This window comes from Coccinella septempunctata, chromosome 6, assembly GCF_907165205.1.
Source record: "Coccinella septempunctata chromosome 6, icCocSept1.1, whole genome shotgun sequence".
Taxonomy (NCBI): Eukaryota; Metazoa; Arthropoda; class Insecta; order Coleoptera; family Coccinellidae; genus Coccinella; species Coccinella septempunctata.
Genome location: NC_058194.1, coordinates 16,106,818 through 16,131,445, shown reverse-complemented (window position 1 = coordinate 16,131,445; position 24,628 = coordinate 16,106,818). Strand labels below are relative to the sequence as shown.

The following is a 24,628-nucleotide window of genomic DNA, read 5'->3' as shown; positions in this document are numbered from 1 at the left end:
CGTTTTTTTACCCTGAATAGAGATTATTTTAATGAATTTAAATTAATCCATTGAAAGTACTTACTTCTTTGATCTTATTTCTTCTTTCTCTGATATCTGGGTCACCATCTTCTCCATTTGTTATAAGGGGATAATGATCACTGATTGCAGGTGGAATTGTCACAATGCCAGATTCATAAATATGTCCTTGCTTTCCTTGGTTTGAGGGTGTAGATGTCTTACGATAAAATCTCCCAATATCAGGTCTCTCCAAAACTTTTAATTCTGAGTCCTGTTCAATCTTTGCCCTAAACTTTTCTCGATCTCCAACTAAATGAGGATCTTCACCCTGAGTGTCCATTTCATGTCTCAATAATTTGGGTGATTCCCTACTGTTTTCTAAGGGTGGAGGTGGAATCAAGAGCTCTGGAGCTGCTCTTTTGAAATGATCATACACTCTATAAACACTTTCAGATCTAGTTGCCGAGTTTCGAAATTCAGGTAGGAAAAACAAAGTTCCAAAACACACTAAACCAAAAGTTATAAACACTAATAAAATGATGTATTTTTCGCATGACCTAAATGATCTCCTAGAAAAAGCTAAAGGTATCCTACTTGCTATCCTTTGGTAGGATGGAAAGATATTTGTTGTCATTTTTATAAATAAATTAATTAAAATTTTTTTGTCAGTCTTTTAATAAACACTACCTTTACCCGAACTCTGTATTGACACCTGCCTAGTGCCTGTGTCATTTGTTTTCTTCGCGGTAGCAGCAACTACAACAAAGTGACATGGTGATGCATGACAGATGTCAAGTAATGAACAGAAAAATTTAGGTTAAGGAGCACCTGACATGCAGAAACAGAAAAAGTGTTTTTGAACTACGGATTCAGTCGATAGAAATTCGATCACAACAATATTATTTTATAGCCATTTACTGAATTTTATTATAATCATTGTAATAATGAATCGTCGCATGATAAACTGAAATTTAAATGGAAACAGATAAATTTTCAAAGTTGATCTTTGAAGTTTTATTGAAGTAGGTTTGTTTTGACATTTACGTAGTTCAAAATATACGGCATGGAAAAATGAACCTGACGTTCATTTCAAAACACTACTCTGTAATCTGTGTTTCAAAACAAACTTTAATCATATATAAAATATAAATATTGTTAAATAGAAATTGAATAGAATATTGATAGAAGATTAAATGAATACAATGAATTGAACATTATGAATGATACTTTGGATTATTTTGCGGAATCTCAAATAGAGAATTTCGTAGTTGAAAATTTATTGAAAACACAAGAAAATACAGTGAAAAGTTTACAACAAAAAGAAAATAGTGTTCTATTCGACGATTCTTTATTTTTGCAAGATTACAATTCCCAAGTGTTCCATAGTATAGAAGATGATACAGATTTATTCATCGAAAAAGCCTGTGGGGATATCCCTAGCCAGTGTACAGAAGAGACTTCTCAAAAAATATTATTATCTTCAGGAAGTTGTGAAAATAATATCATAGAGACACAACAACAAACAGGCATAGATACCCCTGTTGATCAGAATGTTGGACTAGAAAAAAAAATCATTGGAACTAGCCAGGGAACTAGTTTTTATTCTTGTAATTCACAAACTGAAATATCCAAGAATCTAAAAAAATTGAATGAAAATGCATGTTCTATGAACTCCCAAATAATAAATAATGAACAAATTGTAGAAATATCATCAAGTGTTCAATTTGAAAAAAATATCAGTTCACAGCATCCTTTTGAAGTTCCAGAGACTCCCTTGGAAAACTTTGAATCAGAGGAAATTATTGATGAGGATATTAATCACACAAATTCACCTTTAATTGAATTGGAGTCGTCAGATAATCATTATCTATCTTCTTGGGGACTGCCTGAATCAGTATTAAAGAGTTATGAAAAACGAAAAATCACATCCATGTTTGATTGGCAGTTAGAATGTCTAAGTAAAGATGGCATATTTCAAAAGAATAAGAATCTTGTATATTCAGCTCCTACTTCTGCTGGTAAAACTTTGGTAGCTGAAATATTAGCAATGAAATGTCTCTTTGAGAGGAAAAAGAAAGTTATCTTTATTCTTCCATTTATATCAGTTGTTAGGGAAAAAGTTTACTATTTTCAAGATCTTCTAGGGTCATCAGGTAAAAGAGTAGAGGGATTTATGGGCTCTTATAATCCTCCAGGTGGTTTTCAGCCAGTTCACATGGCTGTTGGTACAATTGAGAAATGTAACAGTTTGGTAAACCGCTTGATGGAGGAAAATAAACTGGCAGACATAGGTAAGTTAAGCTCCTGTTTACTTTATGTGCGCCCCATACACTATCAAATAAATTAAGATTCTTAAGTCAGCATCTAAAGTAAAGTCATTTCACTGAAGCCATTTTATTCTGTCGATATCTGCCAGTACTTTCTGACACTCTGATGTTAACATCAGCAGCGTTTAATCTTTCGGCATCCTTCATTCTAGATCTAGACTGATACAGTAAAATCAATTTTGTTCATCAACATATCAGTTTTAGAAATTCAAGTAATGAATAAATGATAAGGTGCAATTATTCAATTGCCTAACAGTGAAAAAATTATAATTTGACGGATAAATTTTTATGAGAACTTGAAAATCATATCTCCTAAACTATAAGTCTCCCGAAGTTGAGATATGTAACACTCGATTTTTCGTACAATACTTTGAAAAACAATCGGCGTCAAAATCAAAGGTGGGCGCTAAAATGAATTTTAAAATTACTTGCAATTTTTCATTATAAAAAAATTATTTACAGGGTTGGTCATTATCGATGAAATGCATTTAATAGGTGATCCTCATAGAGGTTATTTGTTGGAATTATTGCTGACTAAATTGAAGTATATAATGACTAAAAATACAGATGTACAGATTCAGCTAGTTGGAATGAGTGCCACCCTACCAAATCTCGATTCACTTGCTAATTGGCTTAATGCTGATCTATATACAACAAACTTCCGACCAATTCCACTTCACGAAATGGTTTATGTCAATAAAGAACTGTACAACAATGAATTCAAACTTTTGAGGCGACTATCAAGTTTTCCCGACTTAGCTACTGACACTGATGATCTCTTACAACTATGTCTTGAGACAATAGGAATCTCCTCGTCTGTTTTGATATTTTGTCCCACTAAAAATTGGTGTGAAAATTTGGCTCAACAGATTGCAATGGCTTTCTGGAGAATTGGTAAATCAGATTCAGAATTGAGCAAAATATTACGTCTTAATCTGAGCATTGAAAAAATATCTGAAGTCTTAGAACAACTGAAGTATTGTCCATCAGGCTTAGATAGGATATTGAAGAACACTGTTGCCTTTGGAGTAGCCTTCCATCATGCAGGTTTAACAATGGAGGAAAGAGACATAATAGAAGGTGGGTTCAGGAGTGGAGGTATCAAGTTGTTGATTGCAACTTCAACACTCTCCTCGGGCGTTAATTTACCAGCTAGAAGGGTTATAATTCGATCACCCATATTTAATGGACGTCCTATCGATATTTTAACATACCGTCAAATGATTGGACGTGCTGGAAGAATGGGTATAGATACAGAGGGTCAAAGTATCTTGATCTGCCAGAAATCAGATTACAATACAGCAAAATTTTTAACCCAATCCTCCCTGAAACCTGTAAAAAGTTGTTTAGAAGATGTGGGTAAATTCAAGAGAGCTCTTCTGGAGATTATCGCTAGTGGAGTTGCCTCATCCCCACAAGATTTAGAAATATTTGCCAAATCAACTCTAATATCAACGCAGGACGATAACAAAAGCTCGGAAAAACTAGACCCAGTAATGAAAGTAATTGAATTTTTGAAAAATTTCAATTTCATCAGATTGCAAAAAGCGGAAGACGGTACAAGTAAATATTTTCCAACTGCTTTAGGTAAAGCATGCTTATCATCTTCTCTTCCACCTGGTGAGGGGTTAGAACTGTTTACAGAATTAGAAAAAGCGAGACAGTGCTTGGTGTTAGAAACCGAATTGCATCTTATTTATTTAGTTACACCCTACAGTTCATGTTACCAGTGGCCAAGAATTGACTGGATGCTTTATTTGGAACTTTGGGAGAAGCTTCCCTTGAGCATGAAAAAGGTTGGGGAACTGGTGGGTGTTCGAGAATCATTCATAATAAACGCAACAAGGGGCTCTGTGCAAGATTCCCCAAAACTTTTAATCCATAAAAGGTTCTTTATAGCCTTGGCTCTGCAGGACTTGGTCAATGAAAAACCTTTGGAAGAAGTTGCTGCAAAGTTTGTATGCAATAGGGGACTACTACAGTCCTTACAGCAATCAGCTTCAACTTTTGCTGGAATGGTGACCTCCTTCAGCAGACAGTTAGGCTGGTCCAGCATAGAAATTCTTATCTCGCAATTTCAGGATCGCCTCCAGTTTGGAGTTAGTAGAGATCTGTTAGATTTGATGAGACTACCGTGCTTGAATAGCAAACAAGCAAGAGCTTTCTATTCTGCCGGAATTGAAACGTTGATACAACTAGCCAATTCCGATGTAAGTACCATAGAGAATATTTTACACAAAGTAATGCCATTTGAAAATGTTCAAGAAAGAGAGGGAGAAAGTGAGCATGATTTCAAACAAAGGAATAAACTCAGAACAATTTGGATTACGGGTAAACAGGGTTTGACAGAAATAGAAGCGGCAAATTTAATACTAAATGATGCAAGAAAATATTTGGAACATGAAATGGGGGTTAAGGACATAAAATGGGGTGAAAAAATGGATGAACAAGAATCAGAACATAAGGATTCCCCTATCAAAGCCATTGAAAACATTGAATATTCTCAAACTAATAAAAAAGCCTCCACGGAGAGTAAAATGAATATATCAGTTACACATTTGGAAAATATCAAACTAGAAAATAGTATATCAAATAATCAGAGACTTAAAATTAATGAATTTGTTGGTAAGCCTGCAAATAGCAAACAATCAAATCAGGGAAATAAAAAAACAGGAGTAAATAATAACAATAATATAATACATGAATCAAAAGAAAGTTATAAAACCAAAGATAATTCAAATTTTGAACAGCAAACATATAGCCTGGATAGTGGGATATCCATGCCTGTAGAAATTCCAAAAAGTAATGAATCTAGTTTGCACTCAAGTTCAGATGATGATTTGTTTGAGGAAAGTCTGGAGGAGACAATTGAAAAAGTATCTTCCTTATCTGTTGATTGTAGGAAAAGAGTTTTCAAACATAGAAATGCACCGAATTCAAAAAAAGCAAAAATTGATCAATTCAACAACATTCCAGAAAAATTACAAGATTACTCCATTGATTTCAGAGAAAAAAAAGATCAAATGTTAAAACCCATTGATTTATCCAAGTTCTTCATTATCGATGTATGTAAATATAATCAACTATATCAGAGCTTTTGTATGGAATTATTGCATCAGCGAAACATATCTCTGTCTTTGGCTTGCAGTTATATAGAAGATAATGTACCAAAAATAGGATTGAATAGTAAGAATATAACTAAAGAAAGATATAAATACAGTTTTGAAGATAGGAAACTAGATGGGGTTGCTGTGACATGGGATGGAAAGCATGTGTTTTATTTATTCATGGATGATTTCGGCTGTGAAGATAAACTCAATTTACTCAGGAAGTATCTTGAGAATAAACAGAATTGTATTAAATTCTTCCATAGCAAAGAATGTGTTGTGATGATTAATAGAGCTCTTGGGCTAGATGTATATACCAAAGTAGAAGATCCCAAAGTGCTAGACTGGCTTCTGGAACCGGATGGGAAGGAAAAAGATTTCCACTCAATGGTGAGTAAAAGAATTTGACAATGAATATTTTTTTACAAAGAAATACTATTATTTTTCATATTTATTTTTTATCATTATTTCACCTCATTCTGTAAAACATTTGTCTGTTGATATATCAGTAAATGTAAATGTGAACAAATTCCCGGGATTTTGCTTATGTCATCGGCATGATAGTTTTATTATTTTCTCTTTGGGCCAGTCCATAATCGATAAGTCTATAAAAGTTGCTAGTGAGAGCATTCGTCATGTGACCTAATCATCAGCTTTTTTATAATTAAATCTCAAACAATAGTGTTGAGTATTGATTTCTGGTTTAACTTTCAATGACAGTGGACCATAAGTGAAGCTTGTCTGAATTATTTCAATGTAGAGCTTGAGTTACAAAAAAAACAACTTCTTGGGAATAATTCGCACATCATTCTATACGGAAAACCTAGCGTAGGCGTTTGATGTAGTGTGTGATTTTATATTTTACAGGGTGTTTCATAACTCATTGGAAATATGTCAGCTATAGAATTCTTAGCTCAAAATACAAAGGTTAAACCTAAACCAACTAGATAAAATGTGGATTCTGTTACAGCGTGATTTATTCAGACATTTATAAACTATTTATGCCCAGTACAATCGAGAAAGACTAGATGCTGACCATGGTTTCGGTCTCATTTGACCTCGCTAAAGCAACACAACTGCCTCGTCGACGAAAATAGAAAGAATTGATGGCCTCTTTATTCAATGTCCGATGTGCCACGAATTCGAACAATTCCTCTCACTCCATGCTTGATTATTGTGATATACGGTTCCTGCATTCTGAGAGTTAATAAGGAGCTCGTTTCCTTTCAGATGGCGCTAGGGTGTATCCTTTCAGCGTACCCACTACTGATCATCAATTCATCAGTTGTTTTGCTCTAATGAGATCAAATGAGACTGAAACTATGGTCAGCATCTAATCTTTTTCGACGAAATGGCATTTCTGTTAATACTTTGAGCGATGGTGGTTAGCTAGTTCGATATAGTTCGTAACATTCGTTGATTTTATACATATGTATCTGAATTAATTTCATTTAAATGAAATACATTTCATATATTTCGAAAACCAGAAATCTTGTACGTATACGTAGAGTAGCCTTTCAAATCAAGGTTTGCGGGGTTGTTCCATATGACTTTCTCTACGAACAGCTGTTGGCTGTAGCAGCCTTTGATACCAGTAATGCTAACTATACTATCATTTGGGCGGTGCGGATCGTTATTACAGTACATTCTAATGAAAGTGTGTTGAGGTATGATTAAAATTGAAGATTTCAGATATCGAAATATTGCCTGGAAGCTAAAGGTTTATCAACTGCAATGGAATCCTGCAAAGGTTACAGTGGTTTGGGTATGAACGTAGAAAATGCGATAGAGCCTAGAATGCGAGCATCTGTGGAATCTGTTGTAACTTGGAATTTAATGGCAGTTATGAAAGAAATGGTTTCTGCATATCCGATCAATTTCCTCAGAACATTTGGTAAGTTAAAATTTAAGGACACAATATAAAAAATTATTGCACTATAATGGCGTTGTGGGTAGTTTTCTCTTAATCCAGTTGACCAACGTCCTGTGAGTCTTCTGTTATGTATTTACGTAAGAAGCTAAAGTAGAGTTTTGATGTTCTTTTTTCTTGTTGAGATGTTTATAGATTTAACAATTACCATGTTTACAAAGGAAATATAGAGGTCTTTGTGTTAGCCTAGTTAGAAACATACCAGGGTGCATTCACTATGGTTCTTAGTACCTTCGATTGGCAATAATTTGCCGTGCTAAATCCCCATGGTTCTTTACCGTAGGGTTCAGATTGGTTTAATCACAAAAAATCTCCTATCGAAAGGATTTAAAGTGTTGAAATTATCATTTCTTAGTAAACTTTTTAGGGTTTTCACTCCCAATCTCTGAAAAAAAATCAATTAAAAATGAAATAAACGATTTGCTCCTGCGTAAATTCTTGCACTAATTTGTCAGGAGCAAATCAACTGGAAAAAATTGTTGCCTGACAATGAACTGAAATAAAGAACGTTGAAATTATAATTTTATGTTGTAACGTTTCGGAGTCTATATCAGACTCCTTCATCAGACGAAAAACCAATTTTCGAAAATATTTTGGATTGTATCTTTTGTTCGACATTAATTGTCCCCATAAATTCAATAGCCTCCACTAGCAAATCTAAATAACTTAATAATATTTTCCTATAAATCATAACATTTTTCGGTAATATGAGAAATATTCTATTGATTTCAGAAATAGAAATGGATGTCACTTTAATAACTGCAAAAATGGAATTATCTGGTATTAGAATTGATTTCTCAGCTGTAGAATTATTGATGTCTTCCATAAAATCGAACGTTAAAGCTATAGAGCAGAAAATTTTCAGTTTAGCTGGCAGGAAATTTTCCTTGACCTCTAGTAGAGAGATTGCCAAAGCTATAGGTTTAAGATCAAATAAAAAAACAAGCACAAATAAACAAGCTCTGGAAGAGAGTAGTCATCCCATATCAGATCTTATAATACTTTGGAGAAAGTTATCTTGTTTGTTGAGCAAAATGCTTTTGCCCTTATCAAGTTTAATACCAAATAACAGAGTGTATGGCAGGTATATATCCCATACGTCAACTGGTAGAATCACAATGCATGAGCCTAATATTCAGAATGTGGCCAAAGATTTCGAGTTTGTTAATCCAGTCAACAATGAAATAGTTTTAATAAGCTGCAGAAAAATTTTCATTCCAAAAGAAAACCACATATTCATATCAGCCGATTATTGTCAACTTGAACTCAGAATGCTGGCTCATTTATCTGGTGATGAATTGCTATGCGGAATACTGAAAAGAGATGGTGATATTTTCAAGAGTATAGCAGCAAAATGGAACAATATTACCGAGGAAGCGGTGAGTAAAAGAATCGACTTTTATTTTCTCTGGTTTTTTTTATTAGTATCAGGTAGATTAATATTTTTGATTACTCAAAATATTAGAATATCGCATCACGTTATAAATTACTCTTGTTATCAACTGTCTAGACTAGTCTAGAGCCACACTGATGATACAAGTGCACATTTAGCATTATATCACTTCAAAGGATATCATATATGAGCTCGACTTGACGTGATAATTATCTGTTTCGGCCATAACAGTTGCTTTGCATTAATTGCTCTGATGGGGTCCGAACGATGGCCAATTGGCTAGTTCGATCCAGCCTGATTTGGTGAATAAATTGCGTTTATTGATCTAAGGTCATTATTATAATAAGTAAAAAAATGAATATTTTCCGAAACATCTCACTGATTCATATTTCGAAATTTGAGAAATCGGCGAATTAGGTATTTATTAACAAGGTGAAATTGTTTAAGCTCAAAACCCCGGTATTTTATTCGACTCCCCTCTTAGTCTTGAAGTTTTTTTTTGTCTCAGGTGACAGATGTTTTGAGGAATCAAACCAAACAAATCTGTTATGGAATAATTTATGGCATAGGAAGTAAAGCGTTGGCCCAACAGCTCAAAATCACTGTTGATGAAGCTGCCACTTTCATGGAGAATTTCAAAAACACATACCCTGGCCTGAAAATGTACATACAGAGTGTTATAGATTTTTGCAACGAGAACGGATTCGTTGAAACTATATCTGGCAGAAGAAGAAATTTACCTCTAATTAGAGACGATAATGCAGCAATAAGAGGTAGGTTGTAAGAAGTACTACTAAGATCCTCAAAGATTCAACTGTGATTACTATTCTTTCAAGGCCATGCAGAAAGACAGGCTGTGAACACTACTATACAAGGATCAGCAGCAGACCTGGTGAAGAATGCGATGAAGAAAGTTGAGGATTGTTTCAGTAATAATTTCGATCCCAAAGAAAAACCCACATTGGTGCTTCATCTGCATGATGAACTCTTATATGAGGTTAACAAAAAATACCTCCTCAAAACGTCCCATTTATTAAAAAAATATATGGAATCAGTTGGTCTTTCTGTGCCTTTCCCAGTGAAGTTGAAAATTGGTGATTCTTGGGGTACTTTGAAAGAATTGTGATATTTATTGATTTCTCTTTTATGTATAGAATTATTCAGATTGGAGCTTTCCACTCTAATTTTTTTACTGTTTTTATCAATATACTTATTATTTCAATTGTATTTTTATTATTTGCAATTCTCAAATTATAATAATTCTTATAATAATAATAATAGAAAATTTATATATTTACAATGTATACAGTTGGTTTGAGTTAGAAAAAATACTTTTTATTAGTTTGTTTGATCCGAAACTGGGTAAGAGCATTTAGTTCTTTCCTCTCATTCCTGGCTTTTTGTAAATGTACAGTATTGATTTCACCACTGAAAAAAAATACCACAAATCAGAATCAATCCACAAAAAAACATAAATCATCAAACAAATGTAAAAATTAGTAATTGAATTAGTCATCTTATGTTACATATGTCTGCACATCATATCTAGGATCTAGGGAAAGAGCGGCAAAAATCATGACATAAAATGACGGAGTCTTCCAAGGCTGAATCCTTTGTAACTTCAACACTGCATGATCTAAGAAGTATCTGTAGCTTAGCAACATGCTACAAAACTCCTTAGGTGGGAAAAGCATCTGATGGGAATGGGTCAAGGTCAAGCAAAAACCGAAGAGTGCAGAGCTATAAAGAGGAAGAAGGAACTCGGGATCACTTGGTAATCGAATGCCTCGCCATTGCAAGCCAATAAAAAAATTACTTTGGACGAGAAATCGTAGGAGCGAGGAAGTAACCTCTTTGAAGCCATTCCTTCATCCCTGGAATTCATTAGAACTCTGGAACTGCAGGGCGACCTGTAGACGACGTTGGGCGGCACGAAAAATATTGAGGTCTCAGTCCTTGAAATCTTCAATCTACATCAAAGTGTAGTCCTAATTTGGAGCACACGTCAAGTTTCTGCCCCAGTTCGAAAAAATCGTAGATCCAGAGCTTCATCTGGATTTGTCACAAGTTCAGAAATGAATGGAAGGAGGGCACAGTTTGATGTATTGATAAGGCTTAAGACCTGCATTATATGATATTTCGATAGTGAAAAACATATAGTGGTTTGAATTCAATGAGGGCTACCGCGTGTGAATTCGCCGATAGATGTGCTAGTGTAGCGTGAGGTCCAAAAATCATAGACTATATGATTAATATTAAGTTTATAGTCTCTATATATCTATAATACTTTTATTGATATTAGGGGTTTAATGCTATAAAAGAAGTGAAGCCAAATCATTGTCAGAAAGGGACTTACACACATGACGAACAAGATATTGATTAGTAACCAAATATTTATATATTCAATTTCTCCAATATTATGATCTGTGAAATGACAAGTTCCCGTCATCGTAGACAAACAAATCTTGCATTAGTTTGTCTATGTTCAGGACCTCACTCTACAAAGGCGCCAACTGGTGAGCAAAAAAACGGTAGCCCCCATTAGTAGAAATCAATCCAATATTTCAAGGAATGTGGCTTGCAAAAATAATTAATTATAATATACTCACTTAAAGGAACGTGATGTACTGGCAAAGTGCAAAGAACGCCTCACTAAATGATTAGCCAAACATTTAACTGCTTCTAAAATCATTCGTTCTGCCCCGTTGAATATGATGTCGTCTTCAATCTGCTCACTTTTCAATACAACCCCACATTCTAGGGCTTCTTCCCGTATATATGAGCATTCCATCTGGAGGGTAGGATCAGATATATTTATACATTGTAATTTCTGTTTCTTTTTCTGTGGAGATTCTGAAAGATAATCAATTGCAAAATGAATAAGAAGACACCAGAGTACTCAGGATGTTATTATTTCAAACTACTGCCCTTGAACAAAATAGGATAGGACCTTCTTGAGGTTTAAAAGAGCAATCAAGGACATTTTTATTGAGCAAGCTTTTTATCATCTATGATATATAGGGTGTTCCTAAATTGAACGTACAAACGAAAAGGGGAGATTCCTTAAGTGAGTTTAAGAAAAAAAAGTCCCATAAACATGGGGTCGCAAACGTTTCGTTTTCGAGATACAGAGTGTTGAAGTTTGAATTTTTTTCAAGTTTTTTTCGAAATCGTTGGTAGATACGACAAAACTACAAGAGACCGAAAAGTTTAGTATAAGAACAAAGCTTCTTTTTACATTTTTTCAAATTAACAGTTGCTCACCAAAAAAAATTCTGCAGAAGAACAGGTGGCAGTGTTCCAGAAAAAATATCACCCTGTAGATCTTCTATCGAAATTGCCATGTCACGTGGTGAGAACTCTAAAATTTAATATCTATGCCAAATTTCAGTTGAATATCTTGTGAAGTGTAGATACTATGAGAAAAAAACTTGAAAAAATTCAAACTTCAACACTCTGTACCTCGAAAACGAAACGTTTGCGACCCCATGTTTATGGGACTTTTTTTTCTTAAACACACTTAAGGAATCTCCCCTTTTCGTTTGTACGTTCAATTTAGGAACACCCTGTATACTGAAAAACACTGAACGATTTCCGATGAGATGCGTATCATTTAATGGATTCCGATATTTCCAGCAAAACCGGTGATTTTTTCCTCAATAAATGATTCGGAATGTTTGTATTGGTCCCCAAATGTGTGTAATAGTGTTACAAAAATTTTTCAGCCAAATTCCGAATTCCTGCTGTTATGAAGTAAAGAGAAATCTTTTTCTCCACTAAATTGTTTGAGTTCTGATGAATATTGGTTGGATAATTTATTCTATTACAGCTTTCAATCACCGATTACATTTGAAACTCATTAAATTACTCTTCTAATAAGGAAAATGAGTCGCGTTTAATTATATTACATTATATCCTGTAAATCTCGACTTGTCCTACATGAGATTTGAGGATCAAGGGTATTATTATTATAAATTAAGAGATCTGGGTAGTTTGAAATAGTTTTGAATCCTCTTCATATTCTTTCAATAGAAAAAAGAGCAAAAAATATTCAATATATGGATTACAAAAAAAATTTGAACTTACCTGACTCATTTACAATATCTAGGGAAATGTCAGCAGAGTACTTTTGGGGACTGTATGGTAAATCTACTGAAGAACTGAAACAATTATTTATCAGTTTAATTTCAGCTGTATTCTTCTCAGGGGCACTTAAATTCGCTTTTGGAGAGTAACCATGCGATTTTCCATATATCATAATGGTCTTAGCACTCCATTTCTCATGCTCATGAACTTGCTCGTTATCAATGAAAGTTTTAATTACTTTAGCTCTGCTCCACTGAAAAGTTTTTAATCAGTAAGTAAGCAATATATTTTGAAATTAAATTATTTGTTGGTACTGTTCATTCTGCACACCTAGGTATGTTTCTACATATCTAGGTGTGCTAGGTGTGTCCCTTTGTGAAAAATTCAAGATCACAATGCTGAAAAGATACTTTGATTTTCACTAGAAAATCTGAAGATGCTATCATTATAGTAAAACAAATGTGTGGTTATATAACGCATTCTAGTGATAATAAGTTAATTTAGTTTTTCAAATTACTTGATTTTCAATGGGATAAGTTATTTAAGCACTACACATGTTTCGCTGTAACAATAGCATCTTCAGGTTAACACATTTTAGTGAAAATCAAGTAGGTAATTTCAGGGGACAGTCTGATTAGGAATTTTCATCAAGTATCAACCGAATTCAATGTTTGATTATATCACATTATTAACAAATATAAATACAAATGTAAATACTATCTTACTTCTGCGTTCGTCTGCTGGGATAAGCTCCAAGAATTGTATTCTTCAGAGGATGAAGCTGTGAAGGGATAAATATTATTGTGGATGTCTGCAATTAAAGGTGCACGTTTGAATATATAGGGTAAGGCCTCTCCTAAATTTTTGAATTTGAGAATGTTGCGATCATTTCTAGGTAGTTTAATTTGTATGCTATGATTTTTGGTTGTTTCTATTTCAGAGCTACTGTTTGTAGTAGTGCTTTGAGAATATAATTTTTTGGTATACATTTTCTTGACTAGGGATTCTGAAGATCTCTTCTTATTCCCAACTACCTTGGCCTTACTTGACGAAGAAGCTTGGCTACTTTTGAAAGTAGGATCTTTGGTAGTGTAAACTAATGTTTTACGATAAAATAATGGTTCTTTTTTCTTCATATCCGAATATGTTTCAGAGTATGATTCATCTAAACCATATATGAGTGGATTTTTTTGTTGTTGGATTAATTCTGGCTTATTTTTTTTCACTTCAATGTTGAAAAATTCATGAGTAGGGGGATAACTGTAAGAGTGCTCAAAACTGTGGGAATCATAATTGTTTTCTGTTAAAGTAATTTCCCCAATATCTGGTTTCATATCTTCAGTACAATAGTCATGTTCAAAATTTGGCACAGATTCTGAAAAAAAAATCTATTATGTGAGATGAACATATTACTCAACTGAATGATTTCCTCTCAAAGTGTATAGTAAACACAAACCTTCAGTTGAATTAGCTGTTTCCTTTTCACAGATATCAGTAACGGCAACAATTTCATGTTTTTTTTCTACTCTGCTATGAGAATTTGAAGAGTTAATGTATCCCTGAATATCTTCAGATTCAGAAGAGTTGTTCAGTTTATCATCATACAAGTAAAAATCGAAAATAGTTTCATTTCCTGAAATGAAAAAATCTTGTTATAATTTTCTTGGCATCCTAAAGGATAAGTATTCAACTACACTTACTTAATTCAACTACATATTTCAATCTACACTGCTCAACAATTGATAAGTATCACATATAAATTTTTCTTTATTTGTGCCTTTTAATTTACTTGGAATATCTATTTTACACGAGTTCTTTTGGGAAGAACTGAAATATTTTGATTTGTTTTTATCATATTCGTTTGCTACTTCATCAAGCTCATGCCCTCTGAATTCGATTAATTGTAGTAGGCTGCAGATGGTGGCAAAAAAAATCATACGAATTTTGTTACTAAACCTGTTTTCTCCTCGTTTGAACGCATAAGTTCGATATAAATTGACATTAATTGAAGAAATGGAAACAATATATTGATGCATCAGTCATGTCGAGAAGACGTTTGGCTGATGTGCAACTTGACCAAATTATACACAGTGGATACAGGAATAGATTCCTGGATTAATAGCACTTAGACGGGCACAGCATCCCAGTTTTTCGTTACAACTGCCCTATCGATTTTTGAGCAGTGCATTTCATTCAATGAAAATGAGAGTAAACAGTAAATACTGTACAAACCACACAAGTAATATTTATTCACCTAATGTTTGTCTTCCAGAATAAGTCTTATCCAATTTAAGATTATGAAATATTTCCAATGGCTTATTTCTAGTACAAACAAAATATATTTGTAATCTTATAGGAAATTCTCCCCAACCCATCCTGGATAAATGAAAGGGGGGTTTGCTAAAACAAAATGAAATATCTGTAGAAAGGGTGGGTAAATAATTAGCTACTAGGCATAGACCTGAAAATACATATTGCATTTGAGACATATGTGAGAGGGAAATCAAAATAATGCTTGTAGGAAATGTACCTTCAGATGATAACGGTACGCAAATTTCACAAGATTTTCTGCGCGAATATTGTACTGATTTGAGTACTGAAAATTTAAAATCCACAAATCACATGCGCGCGGAGATTAAAACTTATTGCTTCCTGTAGAACTTATAGGCGATGTTATGCGCCCTCTTACATTTCGTAAAAAATACTCTATTCGTCTGAAGCGTGACGAAGGTCTCGATTTTGGCCAGAATCGATTCAGCCGTTTTCGGAATTTAGAAATGCCTTTTTAGAAATTTTTTGCTCGTCAAGTATGAGGATTCTTCAAACGAATTTAATTTTACGTTATGAAAAAAATTTTGATGCAGCCATATCCTATATGAATGCGATATTTATCCTCTATAAAAAACCTGACATTTCATCAGTAGATTTTTTTATTTCACAATTTGTTCAAATAGATAGATTTGTTTTATCACCTTTCCTTGTATTTTTTGAAGGATTATACAGGGTGTTCTACAAGCTCTATGACAAACTTTGACAGAAGGTAGCTGTGCTTCTTTTGAAAAATTTTTTTCCTATGAACGTAGGTCCGATTAGTAATCGTTTAGGAGTTACAAGCATTTGAAAACTTATATTTTTCATGTTTTGATCAAGTAGGCCGACAGAAAATATCGGTTTTTTTAATTATTCATTTGACACTTGTTTCACTAAGGATGGTATCCACAATAACCATAATGATCATGTATGGGCACTGCAGAATCCATATAGCATTAGACAAAGATGATTTCAGCAACGTTTCAGTGTAAACGTTTGGGGTGGGATTTTTAAAAATGATTTGATGCCAGTACATGTTATAAATGATTTTTTGGAGTACAACCTTTTTGACTTCATTGATGACTTTTAGAGCTCAACATTGTTTGAAATACATATGTGGTATCAGCATGATGGTGCACTACCAAATAGAGGGAGAAAAGTAGTCATTTGACTGAATAAATGGATAGGTCAAGGAGGACCAATACATGGCCACCTCGTTCGCCTGATCTAAATCCCTTAAATTTTTATTTATGGGGACATAAGATGCTTGTTTATCATGTTGAAATCTAATCTCATCAACAATTACTTGATAGAATTCAAGATGCAGCGAAGCAAATACGAAACGATCTGATCTGCCGAGTAAAGGCATCTTTAGTTCGTCAATGTGAAGCTTGCATTCAAGCCGAAGGTGGATATTTTGAACAATTTTTATAGTCTCAAAATTTTAATTTATTATTATGATTCGAATATAAAAATATGATTTTTCAAATGATTGTAGCTTCTAAACAAAAACGAATCGGATATATGTTTATAAAAAAAAAATTTTCAGAATAAGCACAGCTACCATCTGTCGAAGTTTGTCATAAAGCTTGTATATACGCCTGCTGTCAATTTTTGTAACTAGAATAATTAATGTGCCTTTTTATACATCAAAAAAGAGTGAAGATTTTTGGTATTTTAATAAGAGTTCTCATAAACTCATGAAGCGCAGTGCTTCTGGCACACGTAAATCCTCTGGGTTCAGGCAAGTATATTAAATCTATTGACCTTTAAGGTCAGAGGATACACTTCGAAGGTAGATCCGCTACTAATCTTAATCTATTAGAGACTCTAGATCTTGTATGAATTGCAAACCTTGGAACATAAATACATGGAAGGGAAAATAAACATTTGTTGTTCTCTAGAGACTGGACTGGAGAGTTGCTTAGCGTCGCCAATCATAATTGAGAAATTGTGGGTCCTTGACGATGGCAAATTAGCTAGTTCAATTCAGATCGTAACACTTTTTGATATTCATATCAGCGGGTGATATGCATCTGAATTTATCCTTATTACAACTGAGAAAGTTGACTTGGAAATTGTTATCACATCATTTTTCAATGCGCTTAACCTTGATCTGAATCTGCCCATGCATCAGACTGATAAATTTTAAATTTTCAGTACTGAAATTTGTTCTTAATTCAGTATAGTTGTGAACACTTCACCCTATAAAAGCTAGTCATAATTTTAAGCTTACTTATAACCATAGTGAAAACATTTGCTATCCAAGATCATAGGTTCTACTAGCACCCAAATCATTAAATGATTTCTCTAATTATTGGAAAAAAAAATTTCCACTAGGCTTATTTAATTAGCTCCTTAAATTAGCATGAAATTATGTTGTGATCAGATTATTGACAAACATTCTTTCAGGATTTGCTAGCTTGACTGTGAGCTAGTGGAAACCGCTATTTCTCCAACAATTGGAGAGCAAAAATTTTTCACTAGGGTATTATTAAATCATCCCAAAGTTATGGCCCGAAAAAAAAATCTATTATTCCATGGTGGTTCTGGTAGCTTTACTGGGGAGGAGCTCTACAGGAAGCTTTGAACACAAAAGAAGTGCATGGGCCAGTCCACCATATATTATGAAGTCTACAGCACTAGGCATATATTTACATCATAGATTGCATTCACACTTACTCTGATTAAGCCATGAGTAAGCTCTGATTACTTGAAAAGTTCACACACATACTTTTTCTTCCTCAAAGTATGCTCTCTGAGCATAGTCATACTCATACTCTACCCTCGGAGTGAGTTTGTGAATGCAACCTTAGTAATAGCTATTAAGTGAAAAATCTCGAATTAAATACCTGACTTCTACTACATCATCTGGTTTATATGATGGATGCAAGTAAAACACCACTTTTTCAATAAAATGGGAGACATCAGGGTTTTCTTTTGGACCTCTAACATAAACCATCCATTTGTGTGTTAATTTATCTTCTTCAGATGAAGGCATCCATTTAGATATATTACCTACTATCACTTGATTTTTTATTTTCTGTCTGTTTCTTTCAAACCCAATAGTTTGTTGTGGAGTACTACAGCCCTCCATAACCTGGCTTGATGTAGATTTATGACTTGAAGGATCTACATTTTTGAATTTATCGCTACTTAAATTTTCCACCATAACATTTGGTTTGCTGTCTCCCTTATTCCTTCTAGCACTCCTACATATATTGAAGTCAGGGGCGGATCCATTCTTTCCTAAATAGTATGTCTTTGTTATTGAAAACATTATGAAGCATATTAATGAGAGAATTCTTGATTCACATATTGAAAGACAATATTAAATGTATGCTGAATTGGACAATATTCAATTTTGGTGAATGACGAACATGTAACTTAAACTCTATAATAATTACCTAACAGTTTTTTTAATGCTGGGTGAATCCTATTCTGGTCAAATAAATAACTGGTTTCGGCTTTTGCCAAGACTTCATCGTTTCCATTATATTCCAATTCTTTTTTATTATAGTAGGAACTTATGAGGACATATCTCATAAGGTGCATTAGTTTTCTGGTTTTATGTATTTGTTTTTCGATTTGTTCTAGTTGATTCTGACGTTCAACTAAATCTTTATTGAATTCTTCGTTAAGTATTTCTTTCAGTTTTTCAACAGAATTAGTATTTTCTGAAAAATACCTTAATAACAAGAGAAATTTCAATAGAAAAATGTACATACCTTCTTTCAGTTTTTCAGCTCTTTTTAAAGCAATATTGTGCATCGCATAGTCGGGATCTATTTCATCCTCATTTACTTTACTCATTTTTGTTATTTAAAGAAAAAATTAAACTGCATACAGAAAAAAATTAAAGGGTACAGATTCCCACTTTCTGTTATTTGAAAACAAATATTGAGGTTATGAGTGTTTTGAGTTTTGACAAAATACGTCAGGCACAAATCTATGGTGCCTATTCCACAGATTACAGAGTAGGCCAGTCTTTTTTTTTGTATAAAAAAAAATTTCTTGAAATATTTTGTTTACTAGGCGCTCACAACGCTCACGACGACCTAAGGCCGTTCCACTAGAAGATCACGATCGCCCGCTTCGAATCGATGGCGTCATCGTTTTCAATCATGACGACTGACGACCAGAGATATAGAAGGGGGGAGATTGAGCTTCGACCACTGCGCATCCTATTTTCATGGGACAAAAGTGGGTCCGCCATTTGTCAGGTCATAGCACGGTATTATGATCACGGTCTAACAATTTAGTGAATATTCTTGTCATTTAGCTGCCATTGCCTGCTGTCAAGTCAAAAGAATGTAAACAATAATAACAAATATGAACGTATCTACCAAAGATTATAGAGAAGGAAGATGGGAAACGAAGCGACTACACTTGCGTGAGCGCCGCCTGGTGGTTCCGTTGTGTATTAAAATACAAAGACTGGTTAAAATATTTATTCAAGGGCCATTTGGCATTTCATGGAGATATTTCAACATGGCCGTTTTGTTTACGTTTTGATTTTCGTACCGCTCGTTCAACTCGCTCGTTCTAGTCACCTTATTTCAATGTTATTTGTGTATATAGTGAAAACTTCAAAATCGAAGATTTTGCTCAAAATATCGTATGGAAAATATTGTATGGTGAAGAACTGTTGAAACTGTCGTTTGGGATTCTCCGAATATAAGGTTTTTGAATTCACCAAAGAAAATGGAATCGTAAGTATTGAAACTCGTACCATGTGACTCGGATGTTGATTGATTTTTATTTTCAGTGTTCTGAAGTGGATAGAATTTTCCGGGCGTCAAGACATTGACTTGAGTAAAAGCTACACCATGTGCAGCGAACCTTCTACCAAAGATTATAGTTAGGTTCTATAATCTATAATCTTTGCATTTTACTTAAAGTCAATTTGAATCTTTTCATCCACGCAAGTTGCTGTATGCAGGAAGCATCCCATGCATGAAAGGGCCACCAAAGGAACCTTATGCGATGGAGGCCGAGCAGTTGGAAACTGATACATCGAATAATGATGGTAAGTCTTCCTAGATATCTGCAATGCATAACTGAATTCATTACTCATTTATCATATATTGAATGCATATCTTCTTTATATGCAGGAAGCATTCCGTTCATGGAGGGGTCACATTAAATGGAAAGCAAGCAGATTGAAAGTGTTACGACAAATACTGATGGTAAGTCATCCTAGATATCTGTGACAAGAATAATTGAATGAATTATCATCTTATATATGAGAAAATTTATGCAATATATTGAATTAATTGTTGTATTATGAAAGTAGATTACAAGAACTTCCCCTTTTTCAGATATTCTTTCGAATGTACCTGAAAGAAGTTCCCACACTCTGTAGAGTACTTCCAAGTCTTTCCCCAGAAGAAGTGATAGAAAGATCCGAAAACTGAAATTAACAATCAACTCCTTGGAATGCAAAATATATGGTACCTATATCGATTATTTGTTCATTATTTCTAATAAAGATTGTACAAATTCAACAAATTCTATTGCCTCAAAAAAATTTATTGCATGGAAATAAGAACTTCGATATATAATATTCAATATGTACTTTTGTATCCTTTATTCAAAGCTGTAATATTTGTATACAGGTGTTTTCAAAGGTGAGAATTTCGACACAATTATTCTCACCCGTTGTAAATGTCAAAAAAAAACCTCACCTTTAAATATACCCTGTAAAATCTTCAATTCTGTCATATTTTTTTTATAAATTTCGAATAAAAATATAGCAAATCTAACAGAGTATTTCATTAATATATTAATTGATTCAAAACAATGTTTTCATAAAAAAAACATCCTGATCACGAAACAAAGCCCTGGTTCTGTTTTGTCGCTCAGGATGTTTTTTTCTGGTCTCGACTAAGTCGATATTCGAATCCAATACAAGGAATAAAATTCGAATTTCGCGCCCCTAAATTATAAAGCAGACAACTGTAATTTTACTGTTTGACATTACGATTTCAGCGCCATCTAATTTCTCAATATGTGAAACACAGGCCCAAAGTGTAGTCGGTTTTTAGTACTAGATTAGTAGGGTCGTTTCCCATCTTCCTACTCTATAATCTTTGGTATCTACTCTGTAATCTGTGGAACGTATTTTTGGTGATATTCAGCGGATTCGTGTGGTTTTATTAGCTTTTTTTCGCTGAATAGCAGGATATTTACGATGGCTTACTTCACAATTATAGGTAAGTTCCCAATTATATCAATTTTTGAATATCTTTGATAGATTTACAAATTTTTTAAACTTGTTTCAGTATTTCTCCTTCAAAATTGATGAAAAGACTCATCGAATTGAAAAAACTCCATATAGAAGGAAATTATACAATTAAGTCTCTTAAAAATAAAATACAACACATGAAAGAAGTGATGGAATTTTTGAGACAAGATCAACGTATTTCTGAAAATGCTGCCCATCATTGGGAGAAATCTTTTGATTCAGTGCCACATTGATGAAGAGACATTTAAAAAATGTAGAGAATGATACTGTGACCCTAAAAGTTCCAGTCTTGAGGGAATTGTAATATTCTTCAAAAATCAAGGTAAGATGAGATATGAAACTGAGATGATTTTATTTTTTGTTTGTTTCAGAGGGACTTCATGTACCATCATATGGAATTATAACGATATATCAATCAGGAATTTGATGATTTCAACTGAAAATAGAGTTTCAAGAGATGAAAATTTTCTCGAAGCATTTGCAACAATTCAATCCCAAAAATTTTATGATCAAGTTGATGATTTGTTCCCTTCCTTGAAAGAACATTTTTTATATTCTTCAGTGATTGGAGGACATTATGGCTTTCTTTTAGTGAAAAATATTGCCAGATCTCATTTTAAAATTAGAATATTCAATCTGTAAAAAGTTTATACTGAAAAATTCAAGGTTCTGCAATTAGAAGACTTCATCAGTTGATTTTATGCAGCAATCGATACTGGATATACAATATTGTATAAATAAAATGAATAGAAAAATGTTTTTTTCTTTTATATATTTAATACCAGTAGCTACTGAAAAATTTATCGACTTGTTAGCTTTCATCATATCATGTCTTACTTCCAATAAAAAATATCAGATCAATTTATCCACTTTGTGCAAAAAATTTAGTGTCCTTCAAATAGACAAAATCGTGTTTCCTTAGAAACAGAAAGTAAAAATTAAAACTTGAAAGCAGAGTTCCAGAATTGCATCTCGAAGGAAAGTGGACGAGCAATTTTTCAGGTTACTTTCCTCTGATCGTAATTAGTAGTGAAAAGAAGCGATTCTGGAACAAACCAAATATTGGTGACGCTTCGAAGTCTATATATCAAACTACCCCATAAGACCAAATTGCTAGAATCTTCGAAATCATGGATTTTATTTTGAAAACGTTACCTATTTAGAAAAGACGAAAAGAAGAAAAGACAATTAAATTAAAATTCATCGTTGTTTACAAACGCTTGAATATAATTCGAAAGGATTCATTGGTTTAGATGATATGTTCAATATTTGGACATCTCATTATATTCACCAGAATACATAAAACAAAAAATTTTTTCCTTCGTTGACATTTTTGGTATTCATTTTGTATTGTACTGAAGAAATAAGAAACGAATTGACCGAAAAATCATAATTTCAAGTACTGTTATCAATATCATGAAATCATAACATTCAAATTCTGAATTTTACGTGCCCCTGTATATAACTCTTGCCACATGCTATCACTTTTAGGCGGTGCTGTATATATTTCCTGACAAATGGCGGCCTTCAATTTTAGCCAGTTCGCGCAGCTTGAAGCTCAATCTCCCCCCTTCTATATCTCTGCTGACGACCCATCTCTGCCCGTTGGTCGAAGTGGTCGTTTGTGAACGCGTGGCGCTAAATTTAAAATGGATGAATTATCGTTGATTTCGTGACGTCGATTTCATTTGAACTTTGAAATAAAGTTATTATTTATTTATTTTATCATCAAATTCCGCTACAACTCGTAAATTTTGTAAAATATCGGAGTCCATCTTCAACACTATCAAAGATCTTTGAACAATATTGCTTTCTCACGAACAAGAACACAAGATTTGTAAATAAATTCTGATTCCCACTGTACCAATGTTGTGAAAGCTAAACCGCTTAAATCAAAGAAGAACTTGGCGAGAGTTTGGTTCTTCATCTTTCTCAAGAGAATCAAATTATATAAAACTGATTTCTGCATTCATTTCGCTATTTGAATTTTCAAAAACGAGTTCACCGTCGCTCACGTACCGTTCCACTAGCCTATACGCTTTTGAAGCCGGGCACTAGTGGAACGGTAATTCGGGCGGTCGTGGTCGTGATCGTTGTGAACGGCGTGAGCGCCTAGTGGAACGCACCCTAGCAAAGACTCCTCTTTGTTACTAGTTCTTCCAAATATAGATTTCTAGTGAAACTGAAGTATTGATGTAGCCGATACTTGATGAAAATCCATAAAAATAAAGTGAATCCCATGATTTTCACTTAGATGAGTTTTTCACCGAATTTTTGTTACAGCTGTCTTGGACCTGCAAGGAACCGGCTCTGGCTCGTAACAATATCCAAGAGGATTTATTCAAAATATCTTAAGATAACCCATTATATCGGGTTGTAGCTCTTGCTCTCAGCTCTGAGTTCTTACTCTATTTGGCATTGTATCAATGAAAGTTTGTGGAATGTTTTGCAAAATGTCCGTCAAAGCATTGGCGAGCTGTTGTAATGTCAGCGGTGGGTCAGATAAGCGGTGCAATTGTTGTGATAGTTTGGAGAGGCAGCGGGCCGATCCATTCGGTTAATGCCATATATTTTTATGCGTTCTTTGACATTTCTGGCCCGTGGACGACCATTTATCGTCGATTAAACATAAATTTATCTCCGAACGCTGCAGGAGAGGGAACAATAACAGATTTTATAATCAAATCACGTTACCTTACCGCCGTCATGCTTACATTAATAAGGATAATAATACCTGTGCGCCCATAAAACAAATGCCTTTCCGAACGCACACTGAGCCACCACCGAAAGGAATCGTGGAAGTCACGAAATTTTCATTGTAATCGTTGACCCCGTTCTCGGCTACTTATGCTTTGAGAACGAATTTTGTCGTTCACCTAACCGTATTAGCCGATCTAGTGCGACAGTTGTGGCTATTGCTCTCCCACCCCTATGAGTATATGCAGCACTTCCATTTGTAGGATAGCGTTTCCACGCTCTACTAACTACGCTTTTCAAAACCCGGAGTCCCTTAGAAACTCCTTGATGAGTTAAACCTTCGTCCAACCAACACACTAATTATTCAAGTTGAAAGGCTTCCAAACATATGCTAAACTCATATGACAGCCAGCGCGTTATCAAACGCACGGAAAAAAAATCAAACACCTACAAGTATTTTTTTTCAACTAAGCTACGTGTCATGAGGAACATATGTGTGCAATATGCAAATACGCATTTGTTGATTTTCCA

The 24,628-nt window shown here is 34.0% G+C and overlaps 3 protein-coding genes and 1 long non-coding RNA gene across 5 annotated transcripts in view; 2 read left to right on the top strand and 2 right to left on the bottom strand.

Moving 5' to 3' along the window:
• Nucleotides 1–785, bottom strand: part of LOC123315789 (mannosyl-oligosaccharide alpha-1,2-mannosidase IA-like) — a 40,881-nt gene extending 40,096 nt beyond the window's left edge. The window contains exon 1 of the mRNA XM_044901642.1: nt 65–785. Coding sequence (XP_044757577.1) covers nt 65–634 — 570 coding nt within the window. The 5' untranslated portion in view covers nt 635–785. The remainder of the gene's footprint in view (nt 1–64) is intronic.
• Nucleotides 786–1,144: 359 nt separating this feature from the next.
• On the top strand, nt 1,145–9,979 carry LOC123314877 (DNA polymerase theta). 2 transcript variants are annotated; one of them, XM_044900275.1, is made up of 7 exons: nt 2,054–2,153; nt 2,207–2,291; nt 2,790–5,824; nt 7,127–7,328; nt 8,097–8,743; nt 9,266–9,530; nt 9,594–9,979. In XM_044900275.1, the coding sequence occupies exons 2-7, from the start codon at nt 2,216–2,218 to the stop codon at nt 9,881–9,883; spliced, it is 4,515 nt and encodes a 1,504-aa protein (XP_044756210.1). In that variant the 5' UTR covers nt 2,054–2,153; nt 2,207–2,215; the 3' UTR covers nt 9,884–9,979. The 2 variants fall into 2 exon arrangements, with proteins under 2 accessions (XP_044756209.1, XP_044756210.1); XM_044900274.1 differs by having other exon boundaries at nt 1,145–2,291.
• LOC123314878 (YEATS domain-containing protein 2-like) lies at nt 9,977–19,093 on the bottom strand. Its single transcript, XM_044900276.1, has 9 exons — nt 18,882–19,093; nt 18,561–18,830; nt 18,006–18,402; nt 15,098–15,243; nt 14,300–14,476; nt 13,569–14,218; nt 12,844–13,096; nt 11,367–11,610; nt 9,977–10,185 (listed from the first exon to the last, which is right to left on the bottom strand). The coding sequence occupies exons 1-9, from the start codon at nt 18,964–18,966 to the stop codon at nt 10,077–10,079; spliced, it is 2,331 nt and encodes a 776-aa protein (XP_044756211.1). The 5' UTR covers nt 18,967–19,093; the 3' UTR covers nt 9,977–10,076.
• A 2,176-nt stretch (nt 19,094–21,269) lies between these two features.
• LOC123315379 lies at nt 21,270–22,157 on the top strand. Its single transcript, XR_006537945.1, has 3 exons — nt 21,270–21,368; nt 21,438–21,722; nt 21,772–22,157. It is a non-coding gene; the product is annotated as an uncharacterized LOC123315379 (long non-coding RNA).
• The last annotated feature ends 2,471 nt before the right edge of the window (nt 22,158–24,628 follow it).